Source organism: Austrofundulus limnaeus, unplaced genomic scaffold (genome assembly GCF_001266775.1).
Source record: "Austrofundulus limnaeus strain Quisiro unplaced genomic scaffold, Austrofundulus_limnaeus-1.0 Scaffold778, whole genome shotgun sequence".
Taxonomy (NCBI): Eukaryota; Metazoa; Chordata; class Actinopteri; order Cyprinodontiformes; family Rivulidae; genus Austrofundulus; species Austrofundulus limnaeus.
Genome location: NW_013953180.1, coordinates 179,906 through 197,686, shown reverse-complemented (window position 1 = coordinate 197,686; position 17,781 = coordinate 179,906). Strand labels below are relative to the sequence as shown.

General features: G+C 39.3%; 1 protein-coding gene across 2 annotated transcripts in view; it reads right to left on the bottom strand.

The window, feature by feature from the left end:
• vps37d (VPS37D subunit of ESCRT-I) overlaps positions 1-17,781 on the bottom strand; it is a 32,344-nt gene continuing 14,563 nt past the window's right edge. Inside the window, exons 3-5 of one of the 2 annotated variants that reach the window (XR_001312078.1) lie at positions 12,583-12,665; positions 8,021-8,715; positions 1-494 (exon numbers count right to left, since the gene is read on the bottom strand). Coding sequence is in view for 1 of the 2 variants with exons in the window: in XM_014028547.1 (XP_013884001.1) it covers positions 8,176-8,715; positions 12,583-12,665 (623 nt within the window). In the remaining variant the exon portion in view is untranslated. Of the gene's footprint in view, positions 495-5,955; positions 8,716-12,582; positions 12,666-17,781 lie in introns of those variants that run through there. The other variant, XM_014028547.1, reaches the window with a different exon arrangement.

The window sequence follows — 17,781 nt, the reverse complement described above, 5'->3', positions numbered from 1 at the left end:
TACAAATACTGTATAAAGACAGATGATTCTATTTTTTGTATTTTTTTTTTACTCCTAATGAGACAACCGTATTTTAGTATATTATACAGGTTTAGGCTGACAATGATGTGATAACTTTATAAAAACAAATCTTTTCTTCTGTCTTTGTCACTTTTATATCAGTCCGTTCTCAAATAAAACTAAAAAAAAAATAAGAGCAGAAGCTGGTTTGACCACTAGAGAGTATCAGTCCTCTGTTWTGGTTCAGTATGTTGAGTTTAACACAATTAATCCCCGTTCTGTTTCCTCCTCCTGCTGGACTGATGCAGAGACTGAAGGCCGGGTTTCTGCAGGTGATGGAGCAGAAAGAGCCAAACATGTTTGTCTGTTGGGCAGACAAACTTCTGAAGGGGCTTTGATCCCATCTGGATTAGCAGAGGCAAGTTAACTGGGCCTCATCTGCATAACAATGAACAGAACRGCTGAGAAGGATTGGCACCGAGATGCAACTGAAACTGAAAAAGAAAAGAGATTTTAGGAACAGGAGGCCGAATGAAAACTGATTATTATTTCATGTGATGGACAGAGAGACACAAACCCCTCCTCCTCAGTTCCTGTTACAGGATGAAAACTGTTTTTATACYGTGGTCACATTTGTAAACAGAAACTCATTTTGACACAGGTGAACTGTGCTGAAAAAAGCAAACAGAAGCTAAAAGCTGACTAAGCAAACTGAAGCTAAAATATAAGCAAAATGAAGCTAAAAGCTTAAAAAAAAAGACAAAACAGAAGCTAAAAGCTGAAACAAACAAACTAAAGCGAAAAGCCAAAATAAGCAAGCATATAGCTAAAATACGAATAAACTAAAATGTAGCTAAAAGCTAAAATTAGCAAAACTGTAMCTAAAACTGTAAATGAAAAAARTAACTAAAAGCTGAAATTTGCAAAGCAGTAGCCAAAAGCTAAAACTGACAAATCCAGAGCTAAAAGGTTGATACAATCAATATAGTAGCTAAATGCTACAATTGGTAGAATGGCCAAAAGTGGCAGAACATTWGCTAAAATAAGCACATAAAGTTTGCTGAAGTAAATTTCAGAGAAAATCATTTTGAAGGAACTGAAAAGATCTGCATGTGTTTTTGTTTCAGGATAAATAAAACGCAGAAGATAATAATCTTGATGGAGCTGAGTGTTTCAATACAAGAATGGGTAAAGTAACAGAGTTAAAAAAAACTTTTCAAACAAAACAGACTAGACAACAGTGTGAAATCTGACTCATCATTTCTGTAAAGAATGAAAACAGATTCACTCCCAGTTGTAAATGTTTTTATTTACATGTCCTGGATCCACATGGGAAGCAAACGGTGAGAGTTGAACATGTAAACATGTTTTAAGGTCACTTAAATGTTGAAACGTTGACYCAAACGGCAGCAACCGGACATGTTGCCCGACTGAATAAACCCGGCATGCAGCAGAACTTTCCCAGCAGCCTCCTTTCACCCAGCAGATCTGATAAATCGGGGCTGCAGAGCCGCTCCCGACGACCTTTTAACTAAGAATAAATTAATTAGTGCAGCAGATGGAGGCTTCCTTTCATTTAACCCTATTTTCTGTTGTCTCACCAACTTCGCCTCTCATAAAACTGAAGGCAAACTGAGCAAACTCTGAGCAGACTCCGACTCTGCTGCAGGATAAATTTAGCCCAGTTTCATTTCCTCACCTCAGAGGTAAAGCATGRAGCCCGTGATGACATGAAACTAACGTGGAGGAGAAGAAACACTGTCAGATGATAGGAAATGTTTACAGAGAAGATCCACAGTGATGCTGAAAGAACTTCACCATCACTGTCTGCAAACAGCAGGAATAAAAAAAAAAAACTAGATTTTACAAACAAAACACCAAGAAATCTGGTTGAAAATGAAGTGAGTTTAGATCAATTTAGGCTAAGATGAATAAAAGCAGCACAGCTTTAAATTCACTCTGGCTTTTCTCTAATAAAGATTCAAGTATTTGCATACAGACCTAATAAGTGGAGGTTCTAGACAGGATCATTTTTGATTATTTTGATTGACAACAGCTAGTATTTTGTATTTGTCAGCATAAAAATAAATAAGAATAATCATCAGATTTGCCGACTCAGATCAAGAACCACAGAGGATCAATCTTCTCGTGTCTGTGGCAGAAACCAATCCGTTTTAATGAACTCTATTACACCAGCAGCTTAATGATGGGAAGTGCTTGAAGTTGAACATGTTAGGAGACATTAAATCCTGCCTGGATGAGAGAAAATCATAGTGAACTCAAACCTGCACAGCTTGCTCTTGTTTAAAAAAAATTAATCAGAGTTTATTCAGATAAAACAGAAATTAGGCTGTTTGAACTAGAAGCCTCAGTCCYAATGTTGTTTGAATCTCCTGAGGTCTGCGCAGAATATCACCGCTCGATCTGTCGACCTAATTATTTCAGTCTGGACCGGCGCGATGGATCAACTGGCTGACACTTCCAGCCCTCCGAGCGACGCAGCTAAAAATACAGACGAGTGCAGCTTTAAAGAGAACCGGAGTCAAACTCCCTGAAGTGAGTGAAGCAGCTGCTTCTGCCTCCGGGCCTCCCCTCCAGGCTTTCTGTGCCAGATCCAGATGTGACGACGGAGCTTTTTAACCAAAAACGCAGCGTAATGTTTTTTTCTTTTTTTATATTTTAAAATGTTTTTGCAGCCGGTCAGCTGACAGAAACATGTTTGTGACATTCAGAAGAGTTCAGCCTTAATGAACCTGAATATTTCAGCAGGTATTTGGTTTTTATGAAGCGTCTCAGTTTTCCTCCCTCCTTTGATGAGCGTCAGAGACGACAGATGGAGAGATCTCAGAGGGGTAATAACTTTATCTCCCATCAGGACCGGTGATAAAAACCAGCAACCTTTTGGTCCCACGTCTGCACCTGAACATTTATCTCCTCTGTAAATCTTAACATTAAGCCTCCAGAGCCTCTTATTTTCTACTACACCTTCAATAAAAAACTAATTATCCCTTATATTTAATCTAAATCTACTGAAAAATGATCTTTTCTTTTATGTCCAACTCTCCACTTTGTTCTTTCACTGAGAGTTTCTCTTCAGAGACATAAAGTTTGTTTGATATTAAAATTACGAGCTAAAAGAGGCCGAAAAACAAAATAAAAGGTCTGTATGATTTAGTAACGTCTCTCAGCTACTACTATATTAAATTATAGACCAATATCTGTAAAGTTCACTGGGTTGTGGTCTTGGTCAATAAAAAGCTGAAATTATCTCAAATAAGTGAATTTAGCATAAAATTAGCTAAATAGTAGCTATAAAACTGAAATTAGCAAAAAGAAATTGAAGTATGTTTTCTGAATTAAGACTAAGAGGCTGAAAAGACCCCCAAAATTTAATTTAAAGGTAGCGCCTATGGCTGCAAGACTTGGGGGCACCTGTTCTCGAACGGATGTTCTGAACTGTAATTTCCCCTTGGGATTAATCAATCAATCAATCAAAAAAAATGAATTTAGCTGAATGACACTCAATTTAGCAAAAAACAGCTAGAGTAGCTGAAAATGCAGGAAAAAAACAGCAAAATGAAGCTAAAATACCATAAAAAGATAAGATTAACAATGAGAAGTAAAAAGCAAATCAAAGCTGATATTAGCAGAAATATGAAAAATAGCTGGAAAAAGCTAAAATAAGCGAAAAGAGAGGCTGAAAGTAGCAWAAAGAAGTTATAAAAGCAGAACCAGAACAATAAGTACAGTAAAGATTCATAAATATTTTTGAAAGGTTTAACTTGCCGAAATGCATTTGTTCAGTTAAGGATCTTGAACTTTACAGTTCTTTGTGTTTGTTTTCTCAGATTTTGTGGAATAAAACTTTAAATTTTAGTTTTGTTCTTTCTRTTTCTATGTTTCATCTGTAAACTGAAATGTTTCCATGTCTAACGAGTCACTCAGAGTCTCCACCTTCATCTTCACTCCTTGGATAAAGAGGCTGGAAAATATATTTAAGAAAAAAAATCCTGTTTTTGTCGGATTAAATTGAATTATTTAGGGTTGGAAAGTAGCCGTCACGGCTCYATGTGCTGCCACGTGCTCCGCAGCAGGAAGTCAGATCTGAGGAGATGAAAATGTTGAGGCTAAACGGTACATTTACTACATCAGGAGGTTTTAACGTGAATTAATATTTAATGCAGCGCCTGAGGCAGATGAAGCTTTTATTTTTGTTACAAATCTATAAGCACCAGCTTGTGTCTTTCTGTTAGTAAAATATTTCATGAACCACTGAATGGATTAAAGATGGCTGCCACAGCCAACAGACTTTAGAAAATGCAAAAAAAGGCTAAAACTGTCAGTTTTACAAATAATTTCCTAAAATTTAGTATAACAGCTGCTGAGAGTTTCAGAACATCCTGAAAGTGTGGCATCACAAGATCATGCATGTTTTCATTTTTAAAAATTAAAACAACAAACTCATCATTTTAAAACATTAATTAGTCACATTTTTCTGCTCCAGTCCATCATGGCTTTGGTTTAAATATCTGCCATAAAAAGCAGCGGGTTATTCCTCCAAAGAGCGAAGATAGAAATCTGTCAAACATGCATTTTTTTCTTCTCCTTGCATAATCAGCTTTTATCTTTTAACATCCAGCCATGTACAGAAACTGTACCGACGCGTGAGCTAGCCCCCCCGCCCCCTCCCCTCAGAGCTGATCAGCTCTGACGTTTCCCAGGATCGTCTGAAACCGGCGCCTGCAGCCTCACAGCCTTTACGCCACACACATCCTGCTGCCTCGCGTCGGCTGCGTTTCAGATCGGAAGCTCCTTTATCTGCTTCGCTGCTTATCTTTTAGTCTGCTGAAGGAAGGCTGCTGGGACGGGTTCGCTTTTAAAAAACAGACTGGACAATAGAAACGAGCACTTCACGAGACTTTCTGAACACGTTCAAAGAACCAAAGGTAGAACAGAACCCATCGATCCTCCACTGGGAGCTCAGACTCCATCTCCTGGTAAAAATCTCACAGTGACAGTGGAATGTCGGGGATAATTTGGTGTCACTGTGATGTTTACGTTYGAAGACGGGTGGACGTGAGGTCCTTGTGTTATGAGCTCATCCTCACCCCCCAAGGGGCCCATCCAGGCTTCCAGTTATGACGCAGAAGAGCCTTTGTACCCCCCCTAAGACCCTGAGTGGACGCAGAACGTTTGGAGCCAGTGCCCAGTTACATCACAACTTAATGTCCTCAAGATGTTTCAGTAATGAGGGACTGTCATGTTCAAATATGAAGCAAACACACCCAGGGACTGTTGAATGAAAAGAAACGAACGTGAGGAAATATAAAATATCTCACTGGGCTGCAAATGTTGGTGAGCATTTAGTGACTGGTGTTGATAAAGGAGACCCTGCTGTGACCGAAAACATGTTCAGGTCAAAGAAAATATGACAATAATAAATAAGAATAAATAAAAAATGGTTCAACGTTTCATAAATGCACTTAGAGTTAGTTATTTAGTTGTGTAATGTCCTTTTGTTGTGAATTAGAGCGATATAAATAAACTGAGGTACACTCAGTTGGATGGTTGGCTGGTTGGACAGATGGTTGGTTGGATGAATGGATGGATGGATGGTTGGATAGATGGATGAATAGATGGTTGGTTGGATGGATAGATGGATGAATGGATGGATGAATAGTTGGATGGATGGATGCATGAATGAATGGATGGATGAATGGATAGTTAAATGGAAAGATGGATGAATGGATGGTTTGTTGGATGAATAGATGGTTGGTTGGATGAATAGATGGTTGGTTGGATGGAGTGAGTTAAAAAAATCAGCACTAGAGGCAACACAGGAGAACATCTGTGCTTTAACGACTGATAAAAGGCAGCTGTATCTAAAACCTTTCAAAATAAGAGACTCTTCACATGCTTTTCAAAATAAAATAACACACTTACAATCCAGATAAGTTGAGTTTTCGCCATCGTTTTTATCAAAACACCATCGACTAAAACAAAATTAATTATCCACGAGAAAGAGTTGCAAGCTGGATCAGCAGTTCTGGTTTGTTCACAGTCCCCAGGTTTTTTTTTTTTTTTAAACACAACAAATAAAGACAACACAAAGATCCAGACTAAACAGAAACACAGCTAAGAATAGAAAAGTGTGCTCACCCAGCAGCTCATTATTTCCTCGGCCAAGTCGAACACTGAGGCGAGTGAGAGCGAGTCTCCACTTGTTCTGTTTGTTACACAAAATGTCTCAAACTGAATTTTATAAAACTGGTGGGGATTTCAAACGTGAGGCAAAAACAGAGCCGTTAAATCTCAGAACAAGTCAGTTAAATTAAATTGGTCAAATATAGGATGAGACTGAAATGATGGCTAAAACTATAAAAATGGATCATTTTCCCTTGTGGATGATGTTAAGTTTAAATTCCTTACCAAAGGAAGGATATTTTATGCAACTGAGCACTGGCTTGTAAAAGGCATTTTCCTGTACTTAAAATAAGTCATAGTAAGCATGCACTTATGAGTTATTAATGAACAAAATGTCTGTTCAAGAGCAGAATCATCACAGCCACAATCTGAAGTGTTTCCCTTTAAAATCCTGCAGGATGAGGAGTGAAAACCTGTTCTGCTGCGACTGCGAGCGACATTCTCATAGAGATTAATCCCCCCCTCAGTCTGCAGCTCGGCTGGCAGGAGAAATAAAAAAATAATAAAACAACACGGCTGCTTTGAAAGGAGGAGCAGCTCTTCATTTAGCACGGTAAACAAAAAGCTTTGAAGTCAGCCATTTAAAACTGGATTACCATGAATAAATAAATCAGCGACTGACGCGACGCTGCTTTAATGAAACCACACGAGAAGGCTGGAGGCTTTGGGTAATCGTTTCAGATCCAAACAACAGAGTTCAGTTCAAGTCGGGGGGGGATAAAGCCCACCTGCTCAGATCTACAGAACCTTTTTTTGTTTAAACTCCGACAGTAACGAATGTCACCGTCTGATCCGACGTAAAAAAAAAAGATTTTAAATTAAACTCCAGGTTATTGATGTCATCTCTGTTCCTGTCTGCGATAAAGAAGAGCCTCACATCCATCACTGTAAAACGGTTAAAAACCTAATAAAGTAGTTTCAAATCAGCATCGTTCTCGCGGGGGGGATGGGGTTCGATAGCAGCTTGTTGGAATCCAGTGTCGAATCAAATCTCATCTCTGCCGTCTGAACGTTCAAATAAATAATAATTCAGGAGTTATTAATCAGTTTTGTTGGCTGAGGCAGGGTATATAAAAAGTTAATTAAATAGATAAATACGATTAGTTCTAAAGATAATCACTGATCCACTCTTGGCTGAGCCTGGTGTCGACATTTTACACGGTTCAAACCTAAAGACAGGTGAAGTGAAATGTTCTCAAAGCGACACGTCAGATATTTCACCGTAACGACAAATTTTTCAGCACCTAGTTTGATGTATTCTGATGGAAGACATAAAAAATAAAGTTTGGAGGCATCTGGAGAACACCTCGAATAGGAACTCAAGCAAAAACGTGTCCTTTTTACGTTAAATATTAAATAAAATTAGCGTTCACCTGGGAGTATCTGGTTTTTGGGGGTTGCTTGTTTCTTAGTTGAATATTTTAATCATCACTCCTCATTATTTCAAATTACACACCTGAAATCTAGAGTTAACACGAGGGGTGTAACAATACATCAATATAGATCCATAAATCAATTAAATGATTAAATTGAGGCAAAATGAAAAACACGGCTCCATCATATGCCCAACTCGGTTGCAGACATGTGAATTAAATTAAATCTAAATTATACCATGAAACATGGTATTGTGATAAATCTGATTTACACCCCTCGTAAACACCAGAACAAGAAGCTCTTCCTCCTGGATTTAGTTGTTTGTTACTAAATCAGAACTAATAAAGAGAGATGAACAGATTTCAGAGATTTGTTTCCAGGGTTCTGATTGGACTGGCTATCGCAGCTCATCCCCAGTGCGTCCAGCCTCATCGCCTCTGACCTGTTTCACGGTTTCATGGTTACAGCTGAGCGTCATGGATGGAGAACAGAAACCGAGGTCTTCAGTGTTGCCGGTCTGGGTCTCGACAGTCACCGCTTGGTCTTGGAAGACCTCTCGGTCCATCTTTTGAAATCGTCCTCAGCCCTGGCTGGGGCTTATCGGTACGGCGGCTCGGGCTGCTGGGGGTTGGGTCTGTAGAGCTGCTGCACTCGAACCGGCCGCCCGTTGGCCGGCCAGCCGCCCGACAGCTGTCCGATGACCCTGAGGCCCACCGGCTGGCCGTGTCCCGGAAGCGGGTTGCTGGGGCTCAGGACGTGGGTCTGTCCCAGCTGGGGCTCGGGGTGGGAGCTGCTCCCTTGGTGGACAGGAGCCGATGCTGGCGGGGACACGGGGTAATGGGGGACGAGGATGGCCGGCGTCAGGCCGTAGCGTACTTGGAACACCCTGAGGGGTCCCTGTGCCACAAAGCCGTTAGGTCGCTGGGGTTCCGGAGGCTGCTCAGAGTCCTTCTTCACTCCCAGGACTTGGTTCTCCTCGGCTCGCTTGGCTTTGCTCGGCTGCCTCTTGGCCCGGACCGCCTCTTGCATCTTCTCAGCCTGAGCTCGACGGATGTGATACGTCCTCCTGGAGCTTTGAAAGGAATCCAGGAACTCATCTAGGCTCACGTTCCCCTCCATGAATTTCTCCAGCAGCTCCTGTGAAGCAGGGCAGACACACAAACCGCATCAGAAGACAAGAAAACCCACAGGAGGGGGTCCAGCTGCAGGGAAACCAAGGCCACAAACAATAAAGAGGATTTAATCAGATTGGGGGTGTTCTTTAAAGGGATCAATGATTAGTTGTAACATTAGACTTTATTTGATAAACATACATTTTAACTGTAAAATAAAGACTGTAAAAATACTGTAGGATGTTAATTTTTTTTATCATTTTAAAACTAAAAGTTAAAAAATATATTACACGGACAGGGCCATTTTATTTCCACGCAAAGCATTCTGGGTAAATGATGACGTGGATAGGTCCTCGGTGCGAGGCTGCTAGCGAGCTATATCCACCCTGAAGGTTAATCTGGGACAACATCTGATGATCGACTCTTTTAAATGAAACCAGAGAGCGTTGACAGAGAGGAGAAGGTAGAAATGACTCAGCCTGGAACTGAAAATATGGATGGAGGACAACAGAGCTGCTTCATGGAAGAAGAACCTCAGCTTAGCCTGTTAGCTTTAGCGCCAACGCTATCACCATATACATGTATTAGCTCAGCGCTACACATTCTCCTCTCGTCACTGAGGTCCTCCATCCACATGACAGAGAGGGGAACACAAAAATGACTCAGCCTGCAACTGAAAATATGGATGGAGGACCTCAGCTTAGCTTGTTAGTTTGTCGCGCTAGCATCGAGCTAATACATATAAAGGCAATATAGCGTTCTTCAGGGTGGATATAGCTCGCTCACACCGAGGACCTATCCACGTCATTTACCCAGAATGCAAATGGCTCCGTCTGTGTTAAAATACATTTTTTAAATTTTACAAAACTAAACAGCCTACAGTATTTTTACAGTCTTTATTTTACAGTTAAAATATATGTTTATCAAATAAAGTCTAATGTTACAACTAATCCTGGATCCCTTTAACATTGGCTCTCGTACTGATTCATGTGGCAGGACTCTGCCACATGATTCGTCTCTGTTTGCCCCGGAGTGTGAGAAGCTTCATTTAATCAGTTTTAATCACAGCCACAGATTTAAYCCTGATCAGTTTGTCAAACAAACAATCAGCCTTTCTCCTCATTCTGGTGAAACGTGTTGATTTTATATATGTGTGTCCACACGTCAACAAAGAAAAATGAAARGTTAACCTGATAAAAGTAAATCCATGAGCTTTTCATGACTCAGCAGTTTGCAAGGAAACCCCKAAAAAAAACTGTCACTGCGAAAACTTCAAAAATAAAAGAAAAAACACAAAAGCACATGATTAAAATCCTGTGTCAGTTTAATTTGAATAAGTGGAGAAAAACTAATAAATAATTAATTCATTGTTGTTATAGCTCAAACTGCAGATTACTGATCTCAGTCTTCATTAAAAAATGCCACACGTTTCAATTTTCTGGTGTTTCTGATATTTAAAAACAGTAATTGTTTACATAAAACTGTTCAGGGTTTCCTTTTTTATTGTTCCGTTAACATTTTCTTGCTTTGAAAATAAAAATAGTGTATTGTGTTTAATTTGAGGTTTTTAATCAGTGTTCGACTGAAAAAGTCTGAATTTATTTGCTGTTTTTTGGTGCATCAGATCAAACTAGTCGGACTAAAACCTTTTTTAGACTGATTAGTGATATTTGTCTGTGTATAAAAAATGTTCATATAAAATATTTATATTGTTCTTCTTCCCTCCTGATGMCCTCACAGAGGGGAGCCGTCTGAGGGGGCCGAACACCTGGTGAGGACGCCCCCTACAGGCCCCGCCCCCCTACAAAGGTTAATGACACGTCCAGATGGTCAGACCTGGAGGTCAACCCAGAACTCCCAGAAGGGACTAAAACATTTAAATTAACTACATTTAAAATTTATGATTCATTTATATTTCAGTAGATTTATCTGAGGTGTTTTTTATTCCTATTTGAGCAAAAGATGAACCAAATTAGACCCTCCTGTTTGTTCCCCAACTGCTTTAATAAAATAATCTCTTTGAATGAAAGAAAGAAAACCTCTCTTCACCTCTGCTCTGCAAAACAAATCAACTCGGGTGGGTTTGGAGGCTGACAGGAGTTTAGATTTATTAGGACGACAGAAAACGACACGTTTCAGTTTCCTTCATCAGATGAGTTTGTTCATGTTGCAGCCTGGCGGGGAGTCTTCAGGTCTGAATATAAATCTGACAGAAAGGCCAAAAAAACGACAAGATTTTCTAGATTTTATGTTCTCTCGGTGCCGTAACTGTGACTCAATGGGTTTTTTTGTATGAAGACACAGTTAAAAACTGCTGTGAGGCCAAAGAACAGCCACGAAAAAGAAATTATTTCCCACTGAGACAACGACCCTCTGAGACCCCACTGATTCAGGCGTTTTAACTCAGAAGCTTTGATCAAAAAGTCTTTCATTATGCAATAATTACCAACCACATTTTATTTAATATGTGACTTAAAAACTTAATTAACCAGTTTGGCATTGAAAAAACAGCAGATCTGTGTCATTTCTCCTGATGTGTTCTGAGGCTTTTCATTCGCCGTCGCTTGTTGAGGCTACTGGTTTGACTTTAATCAATCAGACGGCAGCCGATTGGAGGAGAAAGTCATGAAGGTATCGATCGTAGGTGGGCTGCGAGGATCAATATGTGCCTGCAGCAGCTGTGGGTTTCATCTGTTAATAACGTCTGGAACATGCTGCCTGTAGGTAGATATTAGCATCAGCCTCACCCCATGTGGAGCAGAGGATTGTGGGTACTTAGGCGGTGCAGACAGATTTGTGTTCTGCTTTAAAAACAGATGATGTTGGTCAGAGCTGGTGACTTCTCTTTTCATCAATTAAACAGTAAAAACAACGTTAATTATGTTTAAAACTTTCAACTTGAATCAGATTTAAGTTAATTTTAACCAGCAGTTTATCTGAAAAAAAGCAGATTTACTGATTATACAAATTAAGGTATAAAAATGCTGCTTTTTAAGCGTAATGTGTAAAATTTAATTTAATTTGACAAGTCAAAACCTTAATAAGATTTAGGCTTAAACCTATTTTTCTCTTTAACAAACTGTAACTTTTAGTATTTATAACCTTTGTACTTATAATATTAAACTTTATTMACAAATATTAGAAATAAGATCTCCTCKGTTCCTTCAAAATCAATGTTCTCTTGTCAAAAGTTTAATATTCATCTACGTTCAGATTTTGAGCTAGCCGTATGCTAGTTTTAGCTTTGTTATTTTTAGTTAGCATTTTGCCATCTTTAGCTTCTGGCTAGACTCATACTTTTTAGCTTCTACTTTCATCTACAAGCTACTAATTTCATTTTTAGCAAATTATTTGGTATTTAAAGCTATCAGTTAATATTTCTGATGTTTCTAGCTAGCCTTTTGCTACTTTTAGCAACTCATTTGCTAGTTTAGTTTTTGGTTAACCTTTCAATTAAGGTTTTAGCCAACTATGTTGCTACTTTAAACTTCTAGCTACTGTTTTGCACCTTTTTAATTTAAGCTAGCCTTTTCTCAATTAATTAATGTTTTGCTTCTTTTAGCTTTGAATTTATTTACAAATATTTTCACRGTTTTCATTTGAGTTTTTATTGAATTTCCTTTAAACTAAAGTCTGATTCTGCTTCATTCTAAAACCCGGTCCAACCRTGAGCACGTGTCTCTGATGAACTGGGTTGTGGTGCCYCCATGCTGCTGGGCGGCTTGGTTGKTTTAAAACACGCCTTGAGGTTTTAACAAATTCAGAGGTGGGTGGGCTTGTTGCCTTTTTCCCCTCCTCAAAAACTCCCTGCCACACCGCTGCCGAAACAAAGAAACTCTGTTTTGACTGGCAGAAAGAACAAAAGAACCAGGATCCTGTGAGTTTTCCTCACCTCTGATTGTTCCTCAGCACGTGCCACCTCCTCCTGCAGGAGGTTCTGCGCCGTCTGCAGGCTGTGCTTCTGGTCGCGAGCCTCTGCAACGACAGACAAACATCACTGACGCATGCAGGGTGATGAAGCATGACTTCACTGGAGCTGCAGCAGAAAAACCCACAGAAACAAGAAACCGCAGCAGAGAAAGTTATTTTCCAATCACAAAGAGCCTTCGTGGTATGTGCTGATGAGGGGACGGAGTGGACAGTTTCTGGCCAGAAAAAACAGGAAAATGGGCTCAAAATATTCCATTTTGGTCTATTTTAGGAGACGGGTCTCGATTTTGTCTGACCAAAAGGCTCAATTTATTGTCAAAGTTGCATTTTTGCCTAAAAATATTATTAATTTCAATGAGAACTTTAATGAAGCTCTTATTAAATCACTCCTACTGTGATTCTGACCATGTATTTTAATTATTTATGTTTATGGCAACACAATAAAACATGCAGGAAGAGTTAATACAAAGAGCACGGTAACCTGTCAGAAGATTTAAACATCAGCATCACATCTGCTTCTGCAAGCTTTCAGATGAGTTTCTCTTTTCTAAAAAACGATTTATGATGTATTTGATGTAAAGCAGATTAAATTGATGGTGAGCAAACTGCAGAAATGTTCTGTTTGTGGGGAAAAAAGTGGTAAAGATTATCATTTTTCCAACTCCTCAGGATTTAATTTAATAATCCAGCAGGTTGATGATAAAAAAGCACTGCCAGATACTTTAAGGAATATCAGAATACATTCTTTGAAAACGTATTTGCTGTAAATGTTGCGTGTTGTAGATGRTGAAAATAAACACAGTGTGACATAAGCTCATGTACAAACTGAAGGTCAGAGCTGATCCAATAAGCTAGTCTGGATTAAAAAAAGACTCCCTCTGGACTTTGTCTGACCTCCTTTTAGCAAAAATACTCCCAAAATCCAAACAGTTAACAGAAACCCTCTGAGCTTGAAACATATAAACAGATGTTACTTTTTAAACGTTAATCTGACAGGAAATTAATATTCTTCCTGCATTCTTATTAGTAACGTATGCCCTACTGATGGCTAAGAAAGCAAAAAGAGATTCCTGTAGTATAGATTATTTAAAGTATTTATCCTAAGTACCAATATTTGAATCTTGAAAATAAGAGCATCAGAAATAACACTTAAGTTACAAACACGATAAAAAAATTTATCAGTGTAGACAAACTTCTATTGGACATATATTGTATTTGTGTCAGATTAAAATAAAACTGGACCAATTGTAATCTTTTAAATTATAATAATCTGTCATGTAGGAGTTTGATTTTTGTTTGTGATGTGAAAAATTTCGGGTTCAGATCCCGGACAAGCCCCCAATTATTGTTACAATGCGACTTTTTGGGCTGAAAAATAAAAATGAGATAAGTGCATGAGCAAAATTAATTAAAAAAAAACAGGACTGTAACCATCAACTCAACACAGATTAAAGATGAACCTTTTTTTTATAAAAGAAAAACTGTGGCGATAAGAACAAAACTGTATTTATTATCCGTTCATCTGCGATCTCACATTTAAATTCCTAAACTACATTGAAAAACTAAGAGTTTTATTGTAACTAGCAGCCTTCAGATCTGGGCCCAGTGTGTCTGATAAGCTTGTAAACAGCTCTCTCGCAGCGTGTCCTTGCCTCCTGGGCATTCTGCTCAGTAATCATTCTGAACGGGATCTGACCTATCTGACTGCAAAGTGTGTCTTGTCCCTCGAAGACACGATGTGACAACCACGCCGTTACCCGACAAGTCAGACTGAGTTCAGCAGAGACCGGGGGGCAAAGMAAGGTCAATGAAATGACTCTAATAACTCTAAGCCCTGCGGGGAAATCTCCACCCCCACATGGAGGCAGATATGAGTGGAGGGAAAATGGTAATGTATGCTGGCAATCCTTTTCCCAGACAAGATGTTGTCTTTAAATCTTCTAAGACCGGAGCTCCATAAGCGGGCAGTAAAATGATTTATTTTACTCTTTGCTGAAGATAAACTATCTGTAAAAAAGCTTCATGAACAATAATTCATCACAGCTTCTCCATTAAGCTTTCTATTATGCCGTCGCCTCTGCATTAATAATCCATAACTGCACCTTGCAGCGTTCTGGCCATCGCTGTGAGAACATCAAGTCTGCTGCATTAAAAAGCAGGCAGGCATTAAGGGACGGCCTTGTTCCTGACCCAGTGCTGCAGATGCTGGGGGAGGGCGGGGGGARATAACGAGAGGTGACAGCCGAGCAAACAAACACTCCTAGAGCAGCTGTATGCGACCTATATTTGTGAAGCTGACAGGGGAAGTAGACCTGAGGGGGGGTGCTTAGTACAGCACAAAATTTACTTAACAAGTGAATGGTGTRGGGGACAGAGTCACACATTTTTTCTGAGAGCTGCTATGAGACAATGAGAAGGGGAGGCGGTTGCTCTGTTGCTGGGAGAGCCAATGTTTGGGGAACTCAACACACTTCTCAACTGAAGAACTGGCTTATTCCTGAACTCATAACCCGGTCCTCATGGAAACGCAATATTTCTAAAGTTATCTTTTTATTTGTAATTTCTAAGAACAACCTTGTGAACACGGCACAGATTCTAAAAATGTTTTCATACACARGAAAACACCAAAACACCTTACAAAATACTGTAGTGATCATGCTAGACAATGCACAGAAAGCTTACACACTTAGCAGGAAATGAAGAGGAAGAAGAATAAATAAATAGAACATATGTGAGACTATGATATCATTGTTTTTAAATGGTGTGTTCAGGCTGTTTACARGAAAAATGTGCTGTTTCAAAACTTATATGTTGTTGTAAATGTCACGTTGGAGCTCCTAAAACACGTGTGGGCTTTTCTGTGACCCACAAGAGCTTCTAAGATGTTTTCTCATCTTAAAATACYCGTATGCTTCTTTAAAGACAGCATTGACTATAAACTGCATCTCCCACAATGCATGTGGATGARTTTACCCTCAAAATTATTTATGATTATTAAACCTCTATTTAACCAGGAAGATCTCATTGACATTAAAAATCTCTTTTTCAAGAGAAACGTGGAAAAATGATAGGATCCCACCATTAGGTGAAGCTGCACAGGGTTAAATTTAGACTGGAARGTCCCCTCAAGTGGGTATTTCTTGTTGGAAAGTGGGAGAAGTCACAATTCAAGACATCGGCTACCAGTAGTAGACACAGTTTTGATAGTTAGCTAACAACTAATAGCGTAATTAGTTTTTATGTTTAGTGCATCAGCTTTTTCACATTGAAAACCGTTAGTGGACCAGTTGGAGTCCACTAAATTAGGTTTTGCCAACTTTAGGTCCGCTAACATCTAATGAGCTAATATCAACAGGTTTGGGTCTTCAGTTTGAAGGAGACGTAGATATGTGACGCAGAGTGAGACAGTTGTCTCTGTGAAAATGAGTTTGACTCTCCAGTCCTAAAACAATGTTTCTGTGTAGATGAAAGGAAGAAAAGTGCTTTTTCACAAAAAACTTTCCATGTAGGCATCCCCTTAATACTTCATCTCTCTCTCCTGAGATGCTCTTAATTGTTAAAAAAAAATCGAATCTTTGAAAACCATCATCCATCCATCCATCCATCCATCCATCCATCCTTGTTCCGAGGTTGCAGTTCAAAACAGATTTCCAACCTTCAGAGATTCAAAAAGAAAGAAATCAACCACATTCAATTCATCCTGCCATCGGTGAACAGTCACTTTTCAAACCAATTACTTCTTTTCTTTCTCAACACCTAAACTCAAAGATAACAGAGCCTTTAAAGCCATGGATCARTGATTTAAAATAACTCGCCTGAGGCTGTCAGAACAACAAACACTGTGATTTAAAGAAACAACAAAACTTTTCTAAAAGCTTCACAGAGATTTATTTATAAGATGTGTTTTGATGTTGTATTGATTTGTTGCATTTAAACACCATTTGTGAAAGCAGTAAAAACGTTATTACTGTTGGAAAAATGCAGAGATATTTTGCTTCCTCACAATGACCAGACATCTGAGCGTGTTTCTGAACTCCTGCTGAACAGGTCAACGGATATTAAAAGTTAAAAGGACCTCGACAGAAGYATAAGATCTGCTGTCAGCTGCTGACATCCTGAATTTACAGATGTCTTGTTTTTACTGCTGCAGGTTTACAGTCAGCAGTAAAATCCTTTACAGTGATTTAAGGTGACGTGGAGTGTCTGAATGGATCTGGCACCATGAGAACAATGATGGGTATGACAATTCTGTTCTGTAGGCTGAGCAGGAAGCTCTGAATAAAATGGCTGAAATGTTACCAGGCCGCTGAGACCACTACAGCCCCCCCGGTGAGCCATGAGATAATGCATCTTCTGAGAAAAAAAGATGTATTTGTTCTGTGGGAGGAAACTGGAGAACCAAAAGGGAGAAAATAAATAAAGGCATGGTATGAGGGCCAAAATTAAGACTATTGTGCAACCAGCAGTTGCTACATCCTTGTAGCAGGAGGCCATATCTATTCCTGAGCCAGRTATGGATCTGATGAATGATGGGCCTGGCACTGGACATGGAGAAGGAGACTATTTATTTGTGTTAGCATTGGAGAGGCTAGCGACTATCATGGATAGGCTGGTGTTAGCATTTGAAAGGCTAGCGACTATCATGGATAGGCTGGTGTTAGCATTTGAAAGGCTAGCGACGATCACGGATAGGCTGGTGGTAGCATTGGAGAGGCTAGCGACCAGCATGGATAGGCTGGTGGTAGCATTGGCCTGATATGTACAGTATGCACACTGTAAACATCTGAACACTGAGCTTTATCTTTCAGCTGCAGTCCGTGTGTGTGTGTGTGTGTGTGTGTGTGTGTGTGTGTGTTTCATATGATTTAATGCAGGTAAACACAGTGTATCGGTGTGAATAATGGCACCAGGTTTTAACGCAGCACTTCACAGATATGAGGTTTAAGATTTATCGCCGCGCAGCCGTCAGCTGCAGAGATTTAAGAATCTGGAGAAGAAGAAATGTTTTTATACAAGCTCGACTAAGAAGAAGAATATTCCTATAGAGAGACGCATGTATTTAWTGACAGTTACTTTCAATACATTTTACGATTTAAACACATTTAGTGGTTGGAAATGGTTATTAGATTGAGATTAATTCACATTTAAGGTTGTGTATAAA